At 36.2% G+C, this 26,832-nt stretch overlaps 2 protein-coding genes across 2 annotated transcripts in view; one reads left to right on the top strand and one right to left on the bottom strand.

The window, feature by feature from the left end:
• The window catches only part of TMEM67 (transmembrane protein 67), a 35,587-nt gene extending 19,645 nt beyond the window's left edge, over positions 1 to 15,942 (bottom strand). The window contains exons 1-13 of the mRNA XM_070942126.1: positions 15,768 to 15,942; positions 13,892 to 13,980; positions 13,687 to 13,780; positions 10,668 to 10,767; positions 10,281 to 10,350; positions 9,581 to 9,655; positions 8,697 to 8,759; positions 7,642 to 7,796; positions 7,448 to 7,556; positions 6,151 to 6,237; positions 4,522 to 4,587; positions 2,197 to 2,356; positions 1,075 to 1,198 (exon numbers count right to left, since the gene is read on the bottom strand). Coding sequence (XP_070798227.1) covers positions 1,075 to 1,198; positions 2,197 to 2,356; positions 4,522 to 4,587; positions 6,151 to 6,237; positions 7,448 to 7,556; positions 7,642 to 7,796; positions 8,697 to 8,759; positions 9,581 to 9,655; positions 10,281 to 10,350; positions 10,668 to 10,767; positions 13,687 to 13,780; positions 13,892 to 13,980; positions 15,768 to 15,942 — 1,367 coding nt within the window. The remainder of the gene's footprint in view (positions 1 to 1,074; positions 1,199 to 2,196; positions 2,357 to 4,521; positions 4,588 to 6,150; positions 6,238 to 7,447; positions 7,557 to 7,641; positions 7,797 to 8,696; positions 8,760 to 9,580; positions 9,656 to 10,280; positions 10,351 to 10,667; positions 10,768 to 13,686; positions 13,781 to 13,891; positions 13,981 to 15,767) is intronic.
• A 2,678-nt stretch (positions 15,943 to 18,620) lies between these two features.
• On the top strand, positions 18,621 to 24,838 carry RBM12B (RNA binding motif protein 12B). The gene is made up of 3 exons (XM_070940454.1): positions 18,621 to 18,877; positions 21,456 to 21,496; positions 22,042 to 24,838. The coding sequence occupies exon 3, from the start codon at positions 22,070 to 22,072 to the stop codon at positions 24,389 to 24,391; it is 2,322 nt and encodes a 773-aa protein (XP_070796555.1). The 5' UTR covers positions 18,621 to 18,877; positions 21,456 to 21,496; positions 22,042 to 22,069; the 3' UTR covers positions 24,392 to 24,838.
• Positions 24,839 to 26,832: the final 1,994 nt, after the last annotated feature.

Here is a 26,832-nt window from a genome sequence, read left to right on the forward strand (position 1 = left end):
GCGCGCGAGTGAAGAGGCGATCGCACGCAAAGCGCGCACACAAAGAGAACCAGTAGTAAAGCCAGTTAGAACCCACCCCTGTAACAATTGTGCAATGTATAACTGCACCCAGTTCTGTTTTGTTTAAACTTACTTTTTCATTATATGTAATTTGCCTATTATCTCTTTTTTTAAAACAATCTCATTATTCTTTTTAACTCCCATAACTGTGCTTAAATATTCTTATTCACTATAATAAAAGGTATTATTATTACTGTTAATAGAAGATAGGCAAAGGCAGAGACTGGGAAGAAAAGGTGACATGGGGTATAGATCACAGAAGAGGGCAGAAGAAAGGAATGTGGTGCATTGGTCTTGCCGTACTTATTTGGTAAAACCTCTCTAAATTTTGCCTTGGATGAAATTCAGAAGAACTGAAATATTGTTTCTGGGTTAGCAAAACTGCAATCTACTTGGCTAGACTTCCTGGCCATGGTGTGTTTATTTGGGGTTAAAACAAACATATTTCTGTTTGTATACATCTTTCTACAAAGTACAGATTATAAATTTAAGACAATACACTGGTCCCATGTTTCATGGACAGCACTTATTTTTATCAATGACTGATGGCTATACTGTAGCAAGTAAAATATGAAATTAGCTTTTGCTTTGCAGTCCAAGTATGAACCATAGCATTTTTAATGCTACTTCCCATTTCACTGTTGTAAGGTAGCAAGTTCCTTCTTCAAGAGTAAAATTTGCCGTAATAACTTCCTGAAATTTTCATTTAGGCTTATATTGTACATATAAGCAAAATATTTGTTTGAACTTAGAATGTTATCATCAGCATGTGATGGACCATTTTTAAACTATGATCACACTTTATGTAGAAAGAGCAGGATAAATTCCAATGAATTCAACAAAGCTCCCATTTGAGCAGATATGTGGGGGTTTTGATGGTTGGAGGACATTGGGCCATCTTATTTTTGTGCAGTTTTTTTTTCCTCACAGCAATGTTGGATCAAAGAAAATTCAAATTTGAATTTGGGAATTTACAACTGGGTAGCAACCTATTCAAACTTTATATAACCTTACCTTATTGCTATTTTATTAGCAATTCGGATTACTTTTGGCTGGCTTTCTAAGTCATTTTCTCGTCCACTTAAAGTATCCACCAATAATATACGCCGTGTCAAAAACCAGTTATTCACATTACTGCCTTTGAAAAACATACAAAATTACAACTTTAGACAAAAAACTTTTAGATAATTACTGAAAGAGAAGAAAAAATAAGGAAACTTACATTGTTTATCACTAATATAGAACAATGATAACAATGATATAAATCATGTTGAATAACTTTCAGTTGTTCCATATTATTAAATATATTTTAATATATTTACTTTTAAAAGTAAAATAACAATTGAAGTTACTTCAGGAGCACATGTATACTGCTTTTCCTTCTCCCCTAGCATAGCTGCCCTAAGACTGAATTTTTGATTCTGTTTTTAATTACCTGCCCTGTTTCCCTGAACATAAGACATCCCCTGATAATAAGCCCAATCGGGCTTTTGAGCGCATGTGTTAAAATAAGCCTCCCGCCCAAAAATAAGCCCTCCGCGAAAATATTTAAACACAAAGCTGGAAATCAGGTAAAATGGCAAGAGGAGCCCCATCTTGCTCCATGTGCCCCAAAATAATAAGATCTCCCTGAAAATAAGGCCAAGCGCTTATTTCAGGGTTCAAAAAAATATAAGACAGGGTCTTATTTTCAGGGAAACACGGGTATAGTTATAGTTTATGTCCAAACCCAGATAAACTGTGGCTGGCCTTATAGTTTACTGAAAACAACTCAATTTCAAACAATCATTTACAAACTGGGCTTTTTCAGTAACATTGTTAAATTAATCAGGGCGTAAGAATAGTTTCAGTTAACTGAAAACCGAATTAACACTGCTATCCTCCTATTGATAGAGCTGCCTGAAAAGAGAAGGAACAGGGAGATTTAAGCCTGATTCCTGTTCACGTAATACCAAATTAAGGCTTTGTGTTTTATTCAAATGAGGCCATTGTGTATGAATGAGGTTTGGAGTGCCAGTAGAGTTACTGATAAATAGTAGCAATAATTTTGAAGAACAAGAAAATGAAATCATACATTTTATTACACCTACTTTTTATCTGTCGAATCACTGAGATACGTCAACAGAATATTCTTACCTTGGTTCACAAATATTTCATTATACTTAAGATTCACATTTAACACTGGCACAGCCCAAAGGTATTGCTGTCCATCTTCTTCATCATGATATTTGAGGAATATATCGTAAAACACGGGTTCCGCATAATCCTTTAAAATTTGGGAAACTGAAATTGTACACTGTATCAAAAGAGCAAATGAACGTGTAATGTATTTTTATTAACATCCACAAAAACTCAAAAATGGAAAAACATTTTAAGGAAAAAGCCTTCCCCTTAAAACATGTACCTTACTATTTAGAAGACAACAGAATGACAGAACAAAGAGATTATACAAAGGGCTTCAAAAATCTATATACAACTACAAAGTGCCCAGACAGATTTTCCTGGGCACATTGAATAGGACATGAGAATAACAGCTTCCCTTTCACTATTTCCAGTATTTGGCAGTTTAGAAGGATCCTGTGTCCAAAAGATATTGAGAACTTTATTTTCAATCTATTGGGCTTATTTTGATAAGATGGACTCAATTACCAAGAGTCATCTTGCATTCCATAGCCTGACACACTGTGGAAAGAAAGAAGTCTCTTTTTCTGCCTATTTTGAATCTTCCTCCAATGACCTTAAATACATACCAATGTTATGAGAAAGAGAGAAAAGGCAGTCTTTTCACTTAGAGTTTAGGGCAGAGGTCTTCAAACTTGGCAGCTTTAAGACTTGTGGACTTGCAACTCCCAGGATTCTCCAGCAAACTGCCAAATTTGAAGACCTCTGGTTTAGGGCCTTAATCATGTCCTTCATGTTTTTCCAGTAAATGAAGAACGGCCAAACTCTGTAACTTTTCCATATGGGAGAATTCAGGGTGCATAGTCAATTTGCTAACAAGGCACTTTTCTGTCATAAACAGTGGATGGATGACAACAGCCTCACCCTCTTCACACTCACAATATTACATTTTATCGAAGTATTTTTTTTGTCTCATCAGAGAATACTATTTGTAGTTCAGGGTTGAAATGATGGGTCCTTGGTGCTCTCTGAGCTTGGCTGTTTTCTTGCAGACATTTCATTATCATGCACTGATGATGTTACCTGGTCTGGGTAATGAAACATCTGTAAGAAAACAACCAAGCTCAGAGAGCACTAAGGACACCTTATTTTTTGTAATCAAGAAACCCTTGATAATTTGCAAAACTTCAACAAGGGGTTCCCCCAAGTCCCCTTCAATCCACTCCTGGGAAGATTTATCCATTGGGAAAGGTAGTCTTTGTTCCTGCACTAATACTACAGTAATGCTAGTGAGATACTACAAATACAACTGTCCACAGCAATTCAGATATGATTTATATAATAGCATTACGATACATTTTTATGTTTAATGCCCATCTAATGAGCTGTAGAACAGAATCATTAACATTTTCACTGAGTTAAATATTTTAAATATTTAAAAATGTGATAGTTTTTTTTTAAAAATCAGTAGGTTTATAATAGTGATGTTCCTGTTTTAGTATTTTAAGTATTTTATAGTTATTTCCAGTATTTTATAGTTAAGTAAAAATATGAGGAAAAATAAAACAAAGAAAAGGAAAAAGACATAGAATAATACAATTGCATACATAGCAGGGTAATGTTAACATGTCTATGTTAATACTTTTTTTTTTTTTTAAAAAAAGAATGTTGTTATTTGTGTTGGGTAAATTTTACACTGAGATGAGGATTAAAGTAAAAATTCAAAATAGATCTAATATGATTAAAATAAATATTAAAAATAATTTTAAAAATAGAAAAAATTGTCTATAAGGAAAAGCATTCAAGCAGTCGTCTTTTATTCTCCCCACTCATTTTTCTCTAACTACTACTTAAGTATTTTTATACTATGCCTTATACTCCACAATCATTACTCATTTCTGTTTAGATAATTTTAATTTAAAAAAATCAACAGGACAACTCTCAAATTTAACACTGAATGAATTGTTGATAGTATTTTTGAGTGTACTTTCAGTTAGTACTGAATTTTCATGCCTTGCTGATTCTAAAAAGCCCTTTTATTCTAATATATTTGGAGTTCAGGCATGGCTTAAAAACCAATAATAACACCAAATTTTGAACTGTGAAATATGCAGCATATTACCACTTCTTAAGTAAAATTATGTGATCTCCAAATATAAAGTACCAGACTATTTTCAACTGTGTTCATAGTGTGACAATCCAGAAAGATCTTATTTCCATCAGTCCATATGAGAGCATGGAAGTTTACACATGAACACCACAACAATTGGACATTATTTTCTTCTCTAGCCTTAATTAATGTGTATGTTATGAATCTTAAAAAACAAAAACTATGCTTACCTTTTGTTGGTAGGTTGTTCCAAACTTATAAGCAGCATTCAGCCTAATTAATGTGTCTGGACAAAGCTGTTTTTTTAAAGAAAATATTTAGCATTCTTCATTATAATATTCTCAGGTTTTTAAATAAATGTTACATTCATTCCTTTTTTTTAAAAAAAGGTAGAGGAGTTATGCTTGCATGAAGACAAAATGCAGTCCTTGCCACTTTGGATTTTTAACTGATATGAAGTACTACAGGTAATCTTTGATTTATGACCATAATTGAGCCTGTGACAAGTTGTGACAGCCATCAAGGGGATCATCATGGGACTGCCCCCAATTTTATGACCTTTTTTCCCGACAGCCGTTAAACAGATACAGGGTTGCAAAGTGAACTGATTATTTGCTATGGGGTATTTTTTGCTGGAAACTGGAAATAAACAAGCAAACCTTAAATGTAGGCCAGTTGCCAAGCTCCCAAATGCAGTTACATAATTGAATGTGGGTGGCTGTCAGAACTGTGTGTTTGGGTCATAAGTACCTTTTGTGGGGTTCATCGTAAATTTGAACGGCCACTAAGCTTGTAAATTGAGCACTAATTGCACCAGGGATATCAAAACTATCTTTATTGTAAAAATTACAATAACAGTTTGAAGGAATTTTTCTCTTCCTCTCCTTTTTACTCCCTGGAAAATTAGGGAGGGTCCCTTCTGAATTGCTTCTTATGCCCTGCACCTTCTGAGTTCTGGGATACTTTTTACATGATGGTTGCCCACTCTGCAGCTCTTCCTCTTGTCTCCCAAGGTCATTTCCACATACCATTACAGGTAATCCTCAACTTAAAACCATTTGTTTAATTACTGTTTAACGTTATGACAGTTCTGAAAAAAAGTGACATGACTGGTTCTCACACCTCTTTCCACCACAGCATTTCTGTACTCATGCGGTCGAAATTTGAAGCTTGACAATGGGCATGTATTTAGGATGGTTTTAGCACCCCGAGGTCACATGGCCATTTGCAGACTTCTCAGGAGGCTTCTAACAAGCAAAATCAACGGGGAAAGCCAAATTCACTTAACGATCATGTGTTTGGTTTGATGACCACAGCAAAAAGATCCTAAAATCAGATGCAACTTACTAATGACAACTGAGTGACAGAAGTTCTGGTCCCATTTGTAGTCCATAGGTTGAGAACTACCTGTACATTTTCCTACCAATGATTTCAGAAAGCTACACAAAGCTAGGCCTCCACACACTTTATATTTTGAGTCTATGCTGATGGGACTCAAAATGCAAACATGTGGATTCATAATTAGAAATGTAGCAATGATGTCATTGTCTCCATGGAACTGCTTCTGTGACTAGAATAGATTAAAACAGATTCTTCCCCATCCTACTTCTTGGACATCCCTGTATCTGCTTGGGAGGACTCTTGAGCTCTCTGAGAAATATGCAGGAGTGGTGATGGGAGAAGGAAAGCAAATGGAAGTTCACTTATGTAACGTTACATCTAGTCCTGTTTAAATTCATTCAAAGCCTTTTCTTAACCATGACAAATTTGTTCTACTAGTTTTCAATAGACAGGTTTGACTAAATCTGATACTATATTCCTAACCCAAATTAATACAAGGTGATATGCTCTTCCCTTACCTGCAAAAGACCATCTTCTAAATGTTGCCATTTCAGAAAATTTCCCATTGCATCGTATGAAGCTGCAATAAAATTTAATTTTACATCCTGTAAAAAAAAAAAGGCACTTTCAAGATCTAGATTCTTGCATCTTAGGCACATCTTTTATGCAAGACCAAAAAGAAAATCAGAATGTTATTAATATTTCATGTTACGTATAAGAAAAACTATCATAAGAATTAAGTACTAAATGTAAATCCCTACCACTCCATTTACTGGGTAAGGTCACCATATGGAAACATTATCATGGAAAGGCAAAAGTTACTTCCTTATTCTAAAAATATGAAAAGGAATAATGGCCATAATTTTAATGTAAAGAAGTGTTACAATTTACCAATGTAGACCTGCAGCTATAAGATAGAACTCTCTCAGCAAAACAGATAACATGGGGATATATTAACTTTTAGATCTTAATTAAATGCATGATTATTCATATTGTATAATATATATATATATTATTATAAATTAATGTCTGCCTATCATAAGTACGCTTGAAAATTCTCCCTCTTGCCTAAAATGTTTCCAAGAAAAAAAAGGCAAAACCCAACAATAAAACTTATAAACGTCTGTGAAGTAAATGAAATTAATTTATGTACAATTAATTCCTAATAAATAAGTTATTTAGACCCAGCATATATGCTTATTTCCCATTTCTCCTTCAAATAATGAATACCTGAAAATAAAAACATCTTGGTCATTTCAAATTATATGAAGAGCTCCAATATTTTTTATTTTTTATTTTAATTATTTTTATATGCCGCCCTTCTCCGGAGTCTCAGGGCGGCTTACAATCCATTAAGCAATAGCCTTCATACTTTTGTATATTTTATACAAAGTCAGCTTATTGCCCCCACAAACCGGGTCCTCAATATAACTGTAAAATAGATTTTTATGTTCTATTTTTAAGGTACATATTCAAAAGTAGTCTATACCAATAGCCTCCAACCTTTTGGGCACCAGGGACCAGTTTCGTTGAGGTTTTTCCACAGACCAGAGAGGATATGGTTTCATGTGTTGCCTGCATCCTGTGGATGGGGCTTCATTTGTTTGTGCAGCCTGGTTTATCGCATGCCATGGACCAATGCCGGTCCACAGACTGGGGGTTGAAGACCCCTGGTTTATACTACAATAAATGACATATCCTCAAGAAATGAACTAATACATTAAAGTAGCCCCCTGGATAAATTAATCATTACAAAACCACACCAGGGAGAAGTCTAGATTGAGAAAAAAAGACTTTTCACTGCAGGGAACCTACCTCATCTTTTTCTTTAAAAGTGAAGCTAGTAGGAAACTCCGTTCCATCAAGAATCTGGGATGCTAAGCCTGGTTGGTCACCATAGAAAAGCCATGGAAGAGACTGTCTCCTGCAAACAATTATTCAGTGTTTACTGCAACCTATCTATGACAAAAGCATACAATTCAAAGGAATGACTGACAAAGACAACATACCAAAATGATATTGAATGAACAGTACCAAGACCAACCGTGTTTGCAAACACATATTGAAACAAACCACATGCATCAGGAGTGGCAGAGCTCAAACTATTCATGTTCATAACACACATATTTCCCAAGGCTTGGCAAGATGTAAGATTGGAATATAGCTGAAAGAAAATAAGCCAACAATTATGAATAGAGTGTAAAATTATATAAAAGGTTTAAAAAGAAAACAATGTTTTCTCTTGTGAATGAAAGAAAATAAATGGGTTGTTTTCTAACATTACGTTCCATACAGTTAGTCCTTGACTTACAATCCAATCGATAACAGAATTTCTCTGTCACTAAGCAATGTGGTTGTAAAGCAATGTGACTGCTTTGTTTAGTGATAGCAATCCCTGCCATCCCAGTTGCTGCAATTGGCCATGGGACCACAGGGTGCTAAAACCATTCAATTCAATGGTTGTTAGGTGAGTTTCTCACAGCCAAGTCAGTGGAGAAGCTAGGGGAAAGTTACAAGTCCCAGGTGGCTTGTAAGCAAGTTAGCAGGCAGGTAAGATGCTGCTGCAGGGTAGGATAGGGTAGAAGGGGGTGCATGTGAGTGCAAGGCAGATGTGAAGTGATTTGGAGAGGGTGCACGAGAAGTGCAACAAGGTTTGGGGGCTGCAAGGGTGCAAGGCAGGCATGGAGGGTACAGAGGATGTGTGAGTGGCCAGTGCAATGTGAGCTCAAAGGCCGAGGGAGGGTGCAGGTGTGAAGGTGACTTAGCTGAGCAACTTGTGCCCATTCCTGCTGGCTTCCCCATTGACTTTCTAAGGATGCTGGCATGGAAGGTTGCAAATGGCTATCATATGATCACAGGGCTTTGTAACTGGTCCTAAGTGTGAGCCTGTTGTCAAGGGCTCAGATTGTGATCACATGACCACAGGGATGTTGGGATGTGACATTACACTTTATGACTGTATTGAGATGGAAATTCTGATCCCAACTGCTACTATAACCTAAGAACTGGATTAGAAACATTTATCAATGATTTTGTTCAAAAAGAAAATTAATTTAATACATACCCAGCAAGCAGCTGCTGATGCTTGAAGATTTTTATAAAACCACTCTGATCTCAATATGATGCCCTAGAAATGGAATAGTTCAAATTGTTACAGGTTTGTTGTTGTTTTAACTATTTAGTCATGTCCGACTCTGTGACTTTATAGGCAAGTGGTCTCCCTGATGCCCTGTCAAGCGCAGCTTCTTTCAGTTGTTGGCTGTTCATCTTTGTATCAGCTTTACCTGCTGATCAAGCCAGCATGTTCTTTGCATGCCCTTTCTTCTTGTTCCGCTAACCATTCCTAGCATCACTGATTTCTCTAATGGATTTGCATGCATGTTGAAGATATCTTAGAATAATTCTACAAACATCTGCTCGTCAATCAATCCCAGATATAAACAAAAGATGGCACTCTCATGATTTTTTCCTTCAAAGAATCAGCAACATTTGACTTGATAGCAACCAAAATTAAATTTAATAGCACTTACTATTAAAAATACTTGAGAGCCTGTCAAGACTTTGGATACAGATTTATAGAAAGACAACTTCTGAATGAACATTAGAGGAATTTACAGTAATGAGTTTTTTACATAAGAAAATTCATTAGTAAAATCAAATCTATTGGTGGATTTTCATTCACTAGATGCATTCAAATGGAGGTTGGAAAGTTATCTGACACTGATGTTTTGACAAAGATTTCTGCACTAAATTGGATTACATGGTCAAGTAGCTTCTTTTGAGTTTTGTGTCTGTGGTTCTATTGCACATTAAACTTAGCTTTTATGTTAATATGCTGCAGGTAAAAATGATGTATTTATGTAAATGTAGAAGCTTAAAATCGACAATTCTTTTACATCCTGAGTCCAATGCTTTTGTAAATCGTATAAAAATGTGACTATAACTTACTAGTTTTCCAAATCGAACAGTTGTAATTCCCTTTGGAGGAAAATTTCCGGTGCTTGTGAAACATAAACCTCCTGTCTGAAATTGGAAATAAATAAATCTTGTCATGGACATATATATTTTAAAGGTAGAGGTTTTATCATAGAGAAGCCCTTCTAAAAATAAGAAAGTTTCTTTTACATTGAAGATCCAATAATAGATGAAGTTCAGAAAGAAAGCCACTTGAATTTCAGTAATTCACCATTTATATGAGTGTCCTATCCTATCTCCCATTCATAGAAGAGTGAGGAAAGAATTTTGGAGGACATGTATGTCTCACTTTAGTTCCACTGATATTTCACTGAAATCTAGATTTAGTACAGTAATGTAATTCAGATTTAGGCATGCAAAACCTAACTCCCATTCCTTCCACCGTAGTCCCATGTATATCCTATAAAAACTCCAACAAATTGGGAGTGTCATATGGAGTGGGAGGAGGATGCAGTAGGGTTGCTGCAATACAAATGGGCTGGACCTGAAAGATAAATGGTTCCTCCACATTATTCTAGAGAACCGGTGAAAAGTAGACGCATGCAGCTTATGTGAACAAACTTCCATATTCAGTACAATGAACTATGATTACTTATTAAATTTATACCCCTCTTTGCTGCTCCAAAAACATTGAAAATGGCTGTTTTTATTATCTTCTGTTTGTTACACTTACTAAAATATTTGGCTCAGAACAGCTACATGATTTGTTAATGCTGATGAATGTTGATTGACATCTTTTGCACCTACAAAAGATAAAATGAAATATCAAGAATGTCCATAGAGTTTAACATTGAATAATCTTAAATAAAGGATACAATGGTTCTTAGATTAATAAGCAACATGAATAAATACAGTATCTCCCAGAATCATGGTATCATGGCAAAGCTATAAACTGCACTAGAGTTAAATCAATGTTGAAAAGTCAGCCTACAAATAGGGTTGAATTTACATTTGGCAAACATTAATTTTATTTCAATTTTGCAAATTTAATGAGAATAAATAAGAAAGGCCAATATTGTTTCCTAATTCAATATACATCTTATGTAAATAATATACTTACATGTTATTTAATGCATTTGCAATTGAAAACGACTCTTCCTTTCCATCACATGGAACACATAATGCAGCTTTCAGTAGTGAACCATTAATATTTCTTTCCACTTAAAAAAGTACAAGAATATTAGTAACAATATTACTATAGATACCATATTATACTTAAATATAACAGAAAATGTATGAATACCATCTATATTTAAAATGCATTTTTAAAAATAGAAAATCCATAAAATTGAGTTGACATTGCTTAATACATGACTCCAAATTTGGAGGGCTTGGTCATGATCTTTCCAGGAATTACCTTGAATAATGAAAAATTAACTTTGTGTAAATACGGAAGTGCTTTCCACTCATGTACGATCACTTATTTCTACCAGGTATTTTATAGGAAAAAATCAGCTTACATGTTTTTAAAAGGAAACTTTATTTTTAATTATGTAACAACAAAAGCTATGTTGTAAATATCTCTCAACACTATTCTATGTTGCAACTTTCATCAAAGAGAAAAATGGTATCATAATCTAACTTGCTGCAAAAGTATAAATTCAGAGGAAGAACATACTTTCAGAAAACGGATTTTATTTTCAATTTGGGAAAATAAAAGAGTTCAGGAGGAGATCCTGAAAATCATTCAATCAGACACTGACAGCTTGTGTAACACAGCAGGTTTGCTTTGCTGTAAAACTATCAGTGATTTCTAAATGAGATGTTTCATTTTAGCGAAGAAGAAAATAGGCATAAAATTTACAGTTATTATTTGGAATAATAGATCTGAAAAAAAGTAGTAGATATGAAAAAAAATATGTATTGTTTTATTTTTAAAATACAAATTGGAAATATATAATTATATTCCTTTTGTTCCTGGAATAAATCAAAGTTTGCAATTTTTCATCTCTTAACTGAACTAAAATGTTAAAATACATCTCACATATGTGTTTCTACATAGATTTGCCTGGAAAAATAAACAAATAAGGGCCAGAGCGTGTTTGCAACAGCTCCTCTTGGTTTTATTTTATTTTATCTATTTTTAATCCACCCCATTGGATCTTTTATCTGAGATGATAATAGCGTAGACCACAATACAGACAAAGTATTGGCTGCTGAGGACTAATAAGGCACGGGGAAAAGAAAGAAGCACCATGGCACCAGCCCAGGATCTCTCCTACCAGGGAAGAATGCAAAACAACCAAAAACTGACGAGCCCTTTGCTGGCAAGAGATTTGTGAGTAAAAATATCCCCCCCTCCATTTTCAGCAATCTGGAGAGGTTAGAACGGGACTTGCAAAGAGATCTGACAAAACAGCAGATACTAGACTTTCCAGATCTGGGGGGAGGGGAGCAAAATGACAGCCAGCTGTTTTCACAAATAATGAGTCCAGCTACAGCTGGTATGGAGACAGAGATAAAGAATAAAAAGGTTAACAACAACATAATTCAGAGTGTGGAGAGCTTATCGTGGGAAAATACAACAGAGTTTATGGCAAAGCAATGCCTTCTCACAGCGCTTAACGGTTGTTTCAATATTTGAACAACTAATAACCATTCAACATGATGTAGAGACACTGAAAAGATGTAGCTGTTTTTCTGCAAGCACAACATCGGGCTACAGGCATCTCCACTAAAGTCCATACAGCAGACTTGGATAAATCCCATACTCAGGATAAGAAAGAAGAAAAAGTGCAAATACTCAGGGAAACAGTTAAAGAGCCAGCTAAAAAGTGGCAGCCCACTCGGAAAAACAGTCCTTCTCCAGATAAGGCATCAAGAGGAGGAGGTATTAATAGAGAAGTTTCATTGGAAGACAGTAAAGGATCTCCAGTACAATTACATTAATCACATCGCTCACTACAAACACATCAGGTTGCGCTTAGTATCCATATGAACAGAATTAATTATGGATGCTGGACCACCAAGAATGCTATACTAAATTCCCTAAGCCAGCTTCTTCACTGTCACTGGGGACAGATTGCTATTTAAGATGAAGGCACATCTAGCCCCCTTCAAATCTTTTCCATCAGAGTTTTCTGTGAGGAAAGGGTTAAACTCTTAATTGTTAACATGCGAGCTCCCAAAGTTGCTGTCTCTTTCGCATTCTCAACCTTGGGAAAGAGAGAGGAAGAAAAGTGGGAGTAAGCCAGCCTTGGTTGGTGAAGATGTACTTGTTCTTTCCTTGGGAGAGCGCCAAAAGCATTACTGAGACTAGTTTCTGTGCAAAGCAAGTAGTAATTGATAGAATGAAGGACATGGAGTTCCAAGAAGAACTAAATAGGTTGCCTCTCCACAGTAGGGACAGAATCAATCAGGGTGTGTGGGAATCAGCAAAATATCTAAATGATCCGATCTTCCCAAAACAAAGAATAGCTTTCTTCAGTGCCAGATTTAATATTCTCCCCTCAGCACTTCTCCAGGGTAGGTATAAGAGAATACCAATAGCAGAATGGCTATGTATATGTGGTAAAAGAGAAGTCGAAGCTATCTCACATATTTTATTGTGCTGTGAGTTATATAGAGTTTATAGGTCAGTATATATTTTCCCCTTATTAGAGAGATTGCCAGGGAGGGCAGAGGACTTTTATGTAGGCTTTCTCCTCCAGGACTCAAATCCGGCTACCACTCAGGCAGTGGCAAAATTCTGTGTCGCTGCAATGTCCACAAGAAAAAAACTGGTTACAGAAGTATAGCTGTCAAGTTGTGCCAATTTTTGGAGATATCTATAACAATTTTTGGAAAAATATATTATTCACATACTTATCGGCTCTCCACTCATGTAAATTAGGGAGCGACCCTTACGGTTTGAGATCATGTATTTTCTTAAGGGGGATGTTATGATCCAATATTAATGTTATTATTATTACTATTATTATTATTATTAATATATTGTATGTCTATTGCTGGTCAATGATCATAATAAAGTTCTATTCTATTCTATTCTATTCTATTCTATTCTATTCTATTCTATTCTATTCTATTCTATTCTATTCTATTCTAAACAAATAAGCATAAAATAACTGTAAAATTCTTACCTAGAATCTCATTATTAGCACATATACATTTTCCTTCTATAGTTAAGCCACTAGGACAAGTAATGCAGTCCCATCCATCTTGAGTAACTCCATTCTAAATGAAAGATTAAATTTATTTAAAACTCACTTTGAAGCTTGTAACATAGAAAAAAACAAAATTATTCCACCTACTTTTTCTAATAAAAATATTTTAGGTTGATTTTACCATGGTTTCTGGACATTTTTCACACATAATAGATGTTCCATCTTTATCAAAAACTTTTTTGAATCCTGGAAGACAATCACATGATGTACCTGAAAAATACACAATATCTTGTTGTATTATCTGCTTCAAATTAAAATATTTGCTTTAATATGGATTTGACTGAAAGAGATCTCTTAAATTTCTCTACCTATGTTGCCTTCAAAAGTTTTTAAGGAACCTTCCAACAGTTATGCTGGGTTTTCTGGTGAACAATGTATTCTGGAAAAATATGAGGACAAATCATAAAAGTAGCTTACGGGTTTCTGGCCAATAAGATATGTCAACTACAGGTAGTCCTTGACTTACATTTAGGGACTGTTCAAAGTTACAACAGCAATGAAAATAGTGACTTATGACCATTTTTCACATCTATGACTGTTGCAGTATCTCCTTGGTCATGTGATCAAAATTTGGATGCTTGGCTCATATTTATGATGGTTGCAGTGTCCCAGGGTCACATGATAAGCTTTTGCGATCCTTCTGACAAGCAAAGTCAATGTGGAAGCCACTTAATCACCGTGTTTCTCATTTAACAACTGCAATGATTCACTTAACAACTGTGACAAGAAGGGTCGTAAAATGGGGCAAAACTCACTTAACAAATGTTTCGCTTAGCAACTTAACTTTTGGCTCAATTGTGGTCATAAGCTGAGGACTACCTGCATTTGAAATACTCTCTAAAAGTTCTCTGTCCAGTGCACCATTTTTATTATGTTTATTATGTTTATTATTATTTCTGTTTTCATTGGTTTTAAATATTTTATGTTCATTGTCCAGAGAAGCAATTAAAAGTTGGATGACTATATAAATTAAAGAAATAAATAGCAATCATTTTTCTAAAGTAATCTTCATTTTTCCTGGTAGCATGTTGGCTTGACAGTAAGTATTCTATAGCAGGTTCCAATACTAGAGTCAAACCTGAAAAAAGAGGCAATCTTGAGATCCCAAAAATTCAGAAAGAACTGACAGAATCAGCTTTTGAAATGTTCTTAACAAGGTGCCTTTAGCGGGTTTTCACTGTCCTTCACTACTAGTGGGAATCCACTGATATTGAGATGAATCAATAGATGGAAAGGGGATTAAGTTTCTCCCCTTCTACCCAGAGGCCACCTTTATTTCACATAGAAAGAATCTACAGTTTAATAGCAGTTGGGAAAAGTTGCTTTCCTTTTTCTTCCAAATATAATGCTCAAGATTAATGGAAGATAGGGCTTAAATGTAAGAATGTGTGAATGTAAATATATACACGTAATCTTTCCACCCACCCATCTGCAATCTCCAGAACTAAATAAGGTTGCCTGGCCATCATCCAGAGAGAATAATAGTGGTCATTTGCCCAATAATCCCAGCATTTAGTATTTCTCTGTCTGGACAGGGAATGACTGCACAAAAGAATTAGCTCCAGCAAAATATATGGCACCTTCTATTTACTCACACACCCTCAGCATGAAGCAAGAACTGGAGGCTTGTTGTCCACAACTATGTGGGGTTTTGTCCTTTTATTAACAAACAAACAATTTGCTTGTTCATAAACACATTTTAAAGCAATTTCACCATCTTGCTTAATTTCTCCCTGTGGTTATATGCATTATTTTCCCTGGAGGTGATCCAATGACAAGGAGCAGCTACTCTTCCTGATCTGCCCATTAGTTACAAAATGTCCAAAAGATGCTTGGGTGAGCCAAGCACAACTATCTGCTCTTTTGGGGAAATAAATGAACCTGCAATTCTACATGCACTTATGTTCGAGAAGATCCACTGAATTAAGTGCAACTTTCTGAATAGACCTTTTAAAAAGCTCCACCCTCCATCAGGCTGAACCTTCAGGTAGTCTCACCCTGAGCGCTTTGCTTCTGGAACTCCCCGCAACGTTTGCAGTCTAAGCTGGCGATATCGAAGTACTGAGCCGCAGTGCAGCTCTGTGGGTCGCGCAAGGGGAGGAAGAAGCCGCGACCCGCGCTCAACGGGAGCATCACCAGCGCCGCGGCAAGCCACCGCCGCAGCGTCGCCATGGCTACTGAAGCTTCGACCCCGCCCACCCCATCGAGAACTCCCTAAACCTGGTTGGAAAGGCGGGTTTGAAACGCGAACTACGGAGCGCCATTAGGGTTAAAAAACAAAATCACAGACGGACGCAGGACCACTTTCTCCGTCTCGATATTCAGTAAAAGTATCGCGAGGTCCTGCGGCTCATTCAACGAAAGGTGGTTCAATTTTGAATGGAATCCTTGCATTGGAAGATTACATTTCAATCATTTGATGAGTGAATAGCAGTCCATGAAAATTAATCATAATCTGCACTTCTTTCCCCCATGTTATTATTTTTGTTGAATTAAAACAAAATACTGCATTTAAAAAACAGTATTAACAGTATTTAATTGAGTATTTGAGAGTGTAGTGCATATATTATTACCTATGAGATCTTAAATTAAAAAAAAAACATTGTCAACATCACTTATACAGATGATAGTAAGTATTAGGACATCATTGATATGATTAAATGGATGGTTGCAAAATTTTATTAAATTTAGCTTTCATTTTCACAGGTCTTTTTGGTGTAATAATCTTTGAACAGTAGTTTTCAATAATTCTTTGTACTTATTTATTTTATTTTATTTGTCAAGAACATATTAGGTAATATATATAAGTATAAGCATGAACTGAATACATAAAATAGATACAAATAGAGGAAACATTAAGACAGGGACGATAGGCACACTGGTGCTCTTATGCATGCCCCTTACAGACCTCTTAGGAATGGGGTGAGGTCAACAGTAGACAGTCTTAGGTTAAAATTTTGGGAGGTTTGGGATGAAACCACAGAGTCAGGTTGTGCATTCCAGGCATTGACCACTCTGTTGCTGAAGTCACATTTTTATGTACTTATTAAGTACTTCACAGTGTTTTTCAGTAACACATTTTTCAGGTAATGATTTTGAATCTATTTCTTAGGCTGCTGCAACTGGCAAAATCAACAAAATCGATTTGTTAAAACACACTTAAAAAATGCATTTTACAAATGATAAAAATGCTTATTGTAATATTATAAATTTAAATATAAAATTATTTTCTAACCAGTTGGAAAATGTAACTGCACACTTTGGACACTGAAACCTCCAGATGAGTTGAATCCCCCTACAACCATGCATTTCATAACCGTTCAAAGTTATAATGGCATTGAAAAAGTGATTCTTCGCACTTTCAGTTGTTGCATCATTGCCATAGTCACATGGTAAAAAATTGGGCATTTGACAACTGGTATGTATTTATCATGGTTGCAGCATCCCATGGTCACGATTGCCATTTCTAACCTTGTCAGTCAGCTTCTGATAAGCAAAGTTAATGGGGAAAGGTGGGTTCACTTAATGACCGCATGATTCACTTAACAGTTGCAGTGATTTGCTTAACAACCCTGTCAGAAAAGGTTGGAAAAATGAGGTTTGACTCATTAGCACGCGCATTGTTTAGCAATTTTGTTCCCAACTGTAAATATAAGTTGAGGACTACCTAGTTTTGAAATAACATGATTGATTGCTTCATCACTTTGGATGTTAGACGTTCTTATGTACAGAAAATGATTGGAAATGTTTGTCTTTTTTAACAAGTGATCGGAAAATGTGGAGACCCCTGGCCCATATAATCACCAAGAATCAGACATGTCTGAATGGATAACATCATCATCATTACCACCATCATCAATATATATCACAATACTATTTAAGCTCAAAAATATCAATGAAATTAATTTTTTCATGCATATTGAAACACAGAGAAGGTGCTTTTTCAAGAGGCAACTGGACTTTCCGGTTTTTCTTTGAAGACGTTTTGCAAGCTTCTTGTCTTCAAAAAAACCCAGAAATTCCACTTGCCCAGTGGTGAAATTCAAATTTTTTAACTACCGGTTCTGTGGATGTGGCTTGGTGGGTGTGGCAGAGGAAGGATACTGCAAAATCTCCATTCCCACCCCACTCAGGAGAAGGATACTACAAAATCTCTATTCCCTCCCCACTCTGGGGCCAGCCAGAGGTGGTATTTGTCGGTTCTCCGAACTACTCAGAATTTCTGCTACTGGTTCTCCAGAACCTGCTGGATTTCACCCCTGCATTTGCATCTTGAAAAAACACCTTTCCGACAACCGTGACCTGGGTGACTGAGAATCTCCATAGACATATAGAGAACAGCACTGCATTAAAATGGGAGATAAAAATCAGTCACATGAAATCATTAACCTATTTAAAATCAAAGCTCTTTGGTTTTCAGGATGCTGGCATTATCCACATCGTTACACGTTACTTGTATAAATAACTTGTATAATTTTTTTTTTTAAAAAAATTCTGAGTTTGTATTTAAGAAAACTCTAGGAGGCCAAATGGACTTTATATTATGCTAAATTTTCGAGTCCAATGCAAAACGCCATCGGATTGCTAGCAAAATTTGCACTCCTCCCGCCCTTCCTTTCTACAAAACTTTTGACGGTTTTTTTTTTAAGCACGTGAAAAAAAAATTGCACTAGCGGCCATCGGAAACGATGAGGCACATCGCATGCCCGACCAAACTTTGAACTTCCGGGGCACGGCGCATGCGTTTTTAAAGTACCACTCTGAGCCTGCGCGCGGAAAGTCGCGCTCGATGGCTTTGCTGAGGTGGGACGCAGGGAGCTGGAGCGGAAGCGCGGCTGCCATTTTGTCTATTGCGGATCGGTCTTTTCTCGCTTCGGGAGGTCGAAGCGGGGGGGCCGCATTGTAATTTTTGAGAGGGCGAGACGCCCGCAGCCGCTTTCCTGACGGACGCCTGGAGAGATTGGCGCGGCCGAGTGCAGAGGGGAAAAGGCCGCGGCGTTTGCCTCATAACCTGTTAAAAGCAAGCGCGGGTTTCTGTTCCTCTTTCCCGCGGGAAATTAACGGAACTGAGGCTCTTTCGAGGCCTCATTCGACTCCCAGGGGCCTGGTTAGTAAAAATGAAAGGCGAGCGGGTCATTCTTAACGGGTGTCCGAATGTGTGCGAATGTGTTTGTGGGGGTTGCTGGCTTTCGACAGGAGCGTCTAGGCCGCACTTTGCATTCCGTGTTCTCGCGTCGGGCTCTGAGCTGAGAGGCCGACTGAGGCCGGCAAGCGGTGCTGTGTAAATAAAGGGGTGGGAAAAAACGCGGGCAGCTCCTGCTGCAGGGATGGTGATGCTGAGGCGTTTTGCTGTTCAGTGTTTTGATAAAATATTGAGGCGTTTTAAACAATTAGCCGGAAGCGAATGCTTTCCCTGTTTAGGACGGGGATGGAAAGAAAGAAAGAAAGACTGTTTGGTGTGCTTGGAAATGGTCGCCCTGGTTCTTTCAGGATGGAACACGCTACGGAAGGCCTCGTAGTTCTTGTCCTTTCGTTCGCTGGTTTAATGGCGCTTTCCCTGACAACATTGGATCATTCCGAACGTTTTCCCGAGGAAGTGAGTTGGACGATACTAGAAACCGAATTTGTATGTAGACCCTGTACGAGATGAAGAAACTCCGGAGTCGCAGCTCTTCCACCCGCTGATTTCCATCACGATATGTATTTCTGATCACATCTTAGTCAACATATCTGTATGGGTATTGATCATTGCTAGAGAGAAGACATGCTTTTTCACCCCACCTGGTCTTTTTGCAATGTCTTTTTCTACCAGGATTACAATCACGGAAATCATGCCTCATATTCCAGATTTCTGCTACTCTGCAATTTTCTAGGAGGAATACATCTTTGCAACTACCTTCCTGGGAAAAAAGAGTTCAACCAGCCACTACTCCAGCAGTAGTCATTGAATGGATAGGAATGAATGTGCCTGTTTTAACAGGAATCCATGCTTGCTTGCTCAAATTCACATATGAACTACAGAAGAATAAAATGCAGAGCGTATATTTTAACTGCAAAAACATAAATAAACCACTTCATCTGACATTCATCCTGTGTACGGAATTGTATAATATGAACTGGTCCATAGAGGGTTGGAGGTGTTTTTCTTTTTTGCATGTGGTTAACTACAGTATTCAGTTGGTTTTTAGAAGGTGTTTTAAAGCTTACGAACAGGGTACTGCTCAGAAATAAGTTGTACTGAATTACTGAACTCCTTGTTTGATATGTTTTTTCTCCTCTTGTTATCAGATTAATGTATATGAGTTGGTTTACTTGACAATCAGGAATTGAAATTTTAATAATTGTTAATTTTACTTCAGTTGGGATTCCTGAAGGCTTTTTCATCGCTCAGTAGACCTCTTGGAAATAAAGGACAGGATATAATGCTATCAGTCTTTCTTTGTTAGATCTAGTTGTTTATTATTCACTTGTGTTCAGGGGAAAAATTGAGCCGCCCAATAATGTTAGTAACAGTTATAGCTGGCTAGCTAGCATTGCATGAAAGCTATAAATTGTTGATGTAAGCTTTTTGAACAAGTTGTTATTCATGTCCCCAGATTAGTTGCCATTGTTTTCAGTGAAATGTAGAAACTACTTATGGATTGGCCCTTACAAATTATGTAAGGTCTTTAAAAGGAAAGATGGATGTGCCATACGTTTGAGGATGTGGAGAAAGTTTGATTCTAAGCTTAATGACAGATAACGAATGTTTGGTCTATTTGTTTGGTCTATAATTGTTTACAGTCTTAAATCTTTTTATTCATCAGATATCTGATTTGGGTTCTGATATTAATATTCTATTAATAGAATATTAAATCGAACATATTTCCTTCCATGTATTCGATATTGTAATAGGTTTTTGATACTGAAACTACAGTACTGTGTACATTTGTAAGTGGACTTTGATAAGCTTAGTGGGACCTTCTCTAAGGTTATATAGGTTTGTACTGTATTTTTCTGTTATTTTCTTTTTTTGGAAACTTGTGAAATATGGATATTACAAGTGCTGTATAAATCTTTCTGCACACAGTCATTACACGTATACTTCTACCTTTGCAAGGTACGGTACTTCTAAATTCAAAGTTATTCTAACATACTGGATTTCTCTGGATTCATATTGGCACAGCAAGCATTATGGGGAAATTGGTATATCATCAATATGTTTTCCTGGAATTTCTGAAATGGTGTATGCTTCATTAATTTGGTCACTTATTCAATTTTTGATGAACATTCTGCTATTTTTTTAAAAGAAAAAGCATGTTAGAAGAACTGGACACTTGCTTTTTAATGTGGAACTTTCAAGGACTGAGGACATTAAGGAAAAGAATATTTTTAATCAGATTTTTTTACCTGTATCAAAATTTTGAAGATAAATCTCATATCACTGTTGCTGACATCAGTTTAAGTAGAGAGCATAATGAACCTCTCTCAAAACATGTGAAAAACCAGATATACAATTGAAATTCACAAATCCTGTTTTGTTTTTTGGTACGTCTCTGGAATAGGAAAGAAACGGAACAACTTATTATTTTTTATTTCTTACTGGGTTGTTAATGTTCATCATGGTTCTGGATATCCCCCTGAATGTGGCTTAAAATGTAAATCTGCTTCTTGGCCATTAATTTTGTTTCATTTTCTTTCCACAGTTGATTTCACAGCCTTTATCAGGCCTTCCAAGAAGAACCAGGTAAGCTTCTGAAAGCTTGATATTTGTATTGTCAGATTTGATGGCTTTTTTCCCAAGCTGATCACTGCAAAGGAAGATGTACAGTTGGCTGTCTAATCATAGGAAAGAATAAACAAGGAGAAAAAGTTACTGAAATTAATTCTTTATGAGATGAGCTGGCCTGGCAGAAAAAGCTTAAACTTTATTATTGCTTGGAAGTGATATGACATCTTTTTGATCAAAGTAATTCAGGATGTCAGATAATGGGAAACAAGATGTTTTCTTTTACTGGATTTTATAAGATGCTGTGAAAGCTTTGATACCTTTCATCATAGATTTTATGAATGACATTGGTGCTTTTATGATTGAGATTATTATTGGGAACTGTACACTTATTTCAGACTGGCCAGTGTTTATAAATATTCAGATTAAATTAGGTTGTATGATTTGAAATGTAGGCATTATTCTTTCAATGTCAGGATTTTTGTTTTAAGTGGTGTAGAGTAGGCCTAGCATTCTTCCAGTATACTAAAGGCTTGTTATCATGTATGCCTTTTTGTCCACAGGTGATTATTGCTGTGGGTTGAGCTCAAAATGGCTGTAGTCATCCGTTTACAGGGACTTCCTCTTGTTGCGGGTTCTGCAGATATTCGTCGTTTCTGCTCAGGATTGAATATTCCTGATGGAGGTGTACATATTATTGGAGGAGAAAAGGGGGAAGCTTTTATTATATTTGCAACAGATGAAGATGCCAGACAAGCAATGAGCTATTCAGGAGGATTTATCAAGGATTCACGTATACAGTTCTTTCTTAGTAGCAAGGCAGAAATGCAGAGCATAATAGAAATTAATAGGAAGAGATTTGATCGTGGAGGAAGAGGAGGAGGACCTAGGCGGACAGGTCCTAATCATTCTGGAACACATGATGTTGGCAACCTTTCAAATATAGTTCAAGTCATTAAAAAGGGAATTGGTAAATCTAGCCATGATTCCAGAGTTCCTTTGGAGGATGAGTTTCATTCTAGTGGCTCTCGAAACAGTAATATAAATATTTCAAAATCGAATTTTAACCAGCCTAGGGACGAAACATCTAAATCTGATAGGTTATATTTATTCATACGTGGTATGCCTTATTCTTCAACAGAAGACGATGTGTTCAATTTCTTTTCTGGATTACAAGTGGAGAAGATAATTATGTTAAAATCCAATGGTCGAATCAATGGAGATGGTTTGGTCAAATTTGCTACATTAAGTGATGCCATGAAAGGACTGCAACGAGATAGGAATTATATGGGTTCACGGTTTATAGAAGTACGTCCCTCCAGTGAAGGAACATGGATTAAGTATGGTGGCAGAATAGAAGAGGAGATAGATAATTCTTTCCACTTTCAGCATAATTTGAATAAAGGACAATATTTTTCAAACGCAGAACATCCAAAAAAAGAGCCAAACTATTTGCCTTCAAGGAAACGTACCCGATCCAGAACTCCACCACGTAGAGTAGTATCACAGGTTAATTCAAGATCTCCTTCATGGAGGATTACGGAATGCAGCTATTCAAAATCTCCTTCACAAATGGTTATGGCACATACCTTTTCAAGATCTCCTCAGAGGGATATGGCACACACTGGCTCAAGATCTCCTCCACGGAGGGTCACAGCACGCAATGGTTCAAAGTCACCACCACGGAGGGTCATGGAACCTATGCATTCACATTCTCCAAGGAGGATCACAGTACGTACTCATTCAAGGTCTCCAAGGAGGGTTAAAACCCATTCTCATTCACCTTTCTCTGGTCCAAGCCAGTCTCATTCACCTCAGAGCAAGGAATATTACATATATCTTAAAAATCTGTCTGCTGCTGTTAAAAAGAAGGACTTGCGGGTGTTCTTTGAGGCGCTAACTTTAATGAACAAGGACATTACTTTTCTAAAAGCTCATTATAAGGCAAGAAACAAGGATGCAATTATTACACTCAGATCAGAAGAAGCATATACAGCATCATTGACTTATCACAAGCTTGAACTTTTTGGACGACAAGTTTACATTTTTCCTGTTTCCAAAAAAAGAGTGCAAGAAGCAATTGGGTCTTCTGAAGTTAAAAGATCACCAGAAGGATATCGCCATGTAAAGGATAAAAATAATCAAGATGGCTACCTTGGCTCAAAGACATGTGTGTATGTAAGAAATTTTCCATTTGATGTGACAAATGTTGAAGTACAAAAATTCTTTGCAGGATTTAACATTGATGACAATGACATTTATTTGCTTTATGATGACAAAGGAGTTGGACTGGGAGAAGCACTAGTTAAATTCAGGACAGAAAATCAGGCCCGAAAAGCTGAAAGCTTAAATCGCCGATGCTTTTTGGGGACAGAGGTACTCTTAAGATGTATACCCGAGGAACAAATGCAAGAGTTTGGTATAAATATTTCATCAGCATCTAATGAAAAGATGCAAGGGCATCACCGTAGTCATGAAAGAGATGAAAACTTTTACTCTGTTGATTCAGAAGGACCCTCTGTGCAGGAAGGTGACTATAGAAGCCTGTCCGATGATTATATCTGCTCATCTGATAGAGGTCCTCCCCAATTTAAAGAATTTGGTGATGGTATTCCTGGAAATTTTTCTGATAGGCGCTTTGTGCCTGATTCTAACTTTGATGGTGGCTCAGATTCTGTAACATTGATCAAATTAAAAAATATACCATTTCGAGCTTCTCCTAATGAAATTCTGGATTTTTTCCATGGCTATAAAATTATACCAGAATCTCTTTCTGTTCAGCACAATGAATATGGAATGTTTTCTGGTGAAGCAATCATTGCTCTAATAAATTACAAAGAGGCAGAGGCTGCTATTAATGAACTGAACGATAGGCCAATAGGCCAGCGCAAAGTTAGATTAACCTTGGTATAGATGAAAATGAGGTAGAATAAATATACAGTATTATTTCATTATAATTCACAACTTTTTACTTGGAAAATGAAGAAACCCCCAAAGGTTAAGCATTATAAAGCATTGTTTAATTTTTAAATTGCAGCATTTTTAATTGATTTTTTAAAAATAATGGTTCAACCTCATAGTTCTGCCAAGTTATCTTTAAAATATGCATAGCTGAATTATGAAATTTGACATGTATTTCATCCCTCTTCTGCATGTATATTTGCAGTTTATCTAAATATGGTTTGATGTAAAACATTGTATTTTCAGAGTTGTTCAAAAGCATAGGTTGTGTCATCCTTGTATATATTAACTTAAATCCATAGGATTCTTGTCCATTGTTAATTCTCAGTGATAGCTTGAATGGTTTTGTTATTGTCAGCTCAGCCTTTCTTTTAAAATAAAAGTACATGCACTGAAATATGTGGATGGGTCATTGATGCATTGTTTATTCATAGCAGTAATATCTTCAATTCTAATAAGTTTTATATTGGGCAGATGTGAACATAGGTAATGATTTTATAAATTAAGTTTTATAGGAGCAGGCACAATTTTAAAATATTGCATAGTATAGTCTAAAGAATGCAACTTATTGTGATACCCCTGTATACCCCTATAATTTTGTTTCATATCTAGATTTTCTATTAATTTGGCAATAGTATTATCCTTGGGTAGCATACTATACTATATAGTACAGTGATGGTGAATCTTTTTGGCACCAAGTGCCAAAAAGGTTGCATGGAAATAGGGCCATGCTCCAGAAAAGCCGAACTTCTGGGTTCTAGTGCACCTGACAATCAGCTGGCTGGCATGCATACGCACACCAGTTTTCGGCATTGCTGTGCATGTGAAGGACAGCTGATGGTCACGCACGCATGTGCTTCAGAAACCCAGAAGACAAACAGGCAAGGCTGTGCATGCCGAGCCACATGGCTTCGCATGCCACTTTGGGCACGTGTGCCATAGGTTCACCATCATGGATATAGTATATAATACTATATACTTAACACATTCTTTTAAGTATTGTGGTAGGGAGAAAAAGGAAATGACAGCTGAAAAGTATCCAGTATTTAAAACAACTTCAGAAACATTTTCAAGTTGATCTACATGCATTGTAAGGGCATTTTTTTCTTATCGTGGGTACTTGCAGCTGCAGCATCATTTTAACTTGGCTTTGTATGCATTAGGCAAGTCTTTCCCAACTGTCTGTCTTCCAAATGTATTAAACTACAATTCTCATCAAATTTAGTCAACTATTTTGCTTGGGAATTAAACATAATCTGGAAGGTGTTAATCAGATTGTTAAAGGCAATGTTGAACACTTATATATGGGATGTCAGGATGAAACTCAACAAATCTTATTTCATATACCACATCTCTTCTGAGTAATTATGTTTTTCTCTTAAAGATAGTATTTGACACGATAAAAGGGAGTCAACATATCTTTGCAGTATTTATTACTCTAATTAGCTGGGCCAGGGAAATATTTTCCAAGTATGATTAGTAAAGAAAACTGCTTTTTTTTTCAGTATGGATATGCAGTTTGTCATATATTGATTTGCAAGATCAATCATTGTATTCCAGGATAATATTCTTGGCACTATTGTACAGTGTAAATTGATCTTAAATTACTGAGGTAAAGAGATTATGGTTCAGTTTTAGGTTTTTGCACATCTGCATTTTAATTATAGTTGATGGAAGTTAAATATTCTCTTTGGTTTCAAACTTAGCGTTTTGTACAGTTTAAAAACATCATGCTATGGGCTTCAGTTTCAGAATCACTAAGACAGGATATAAATACTTAATGTTTTTAAAGCATTTTTTATTTTTAAAATATGATAACCTACAATTAAATAGAATGGATTAGAATATCGCTAATACATAAATAATATGTTAATTCTAATTATAAATGAGAAAAAAATTAAATCCCATTTTTCTTCTAAAGTCATGTGAATTTTGACTAAAATTCACATGAATTCTAAAAGCTATACCATAAAATGCTGAAAGGTGTAAACCATTTAATACTGACTCTCACTTCTGTTACAAATCAAATATGATTATTCAGTTAAGCACCAGAGACTAGATTCTGGGGAAGAATCTGGCTAAGGATGGGCAGAGAAAATTATATTCAGGTTTCACTGACAGTTCTCCAGTTATATGGCATGCTGGAAGATAGTGCTGGAAATAATTAACGATCAAGATCTTTCTGATATAACTTGTTTTTAAACTTACAACCATGTGTTTAGTGACTGTTCAAGGTTATAATGGCACTGAAAAGTGACATGACTAGTTTTCACTCTTACAACCACTGCAGCATCCCCATGGACACATGGTAACTTGGCGTGTATTTATGACAGTTACACTGACCCGGGATAATGTGATCACCATTTATAACCTTTCCAACCAGCTCCCAACAA

This window comes from Pituophis catenifer, unplaced genomic scaffold (assembly GCF_029215685.1).
Source record: "Pituophis catenifer annectens isolate HBS135680 unplaced genomic scaffold, rPitCat1.0.hap2 SCAF_3, whole genome shotgun sequence".
Lineage (NCBI taxonomy): Eukaryota > Metazoa > Chordata > Lepidosauria > Squamata > Colubridae > Pituophis > Pituophis catenifer.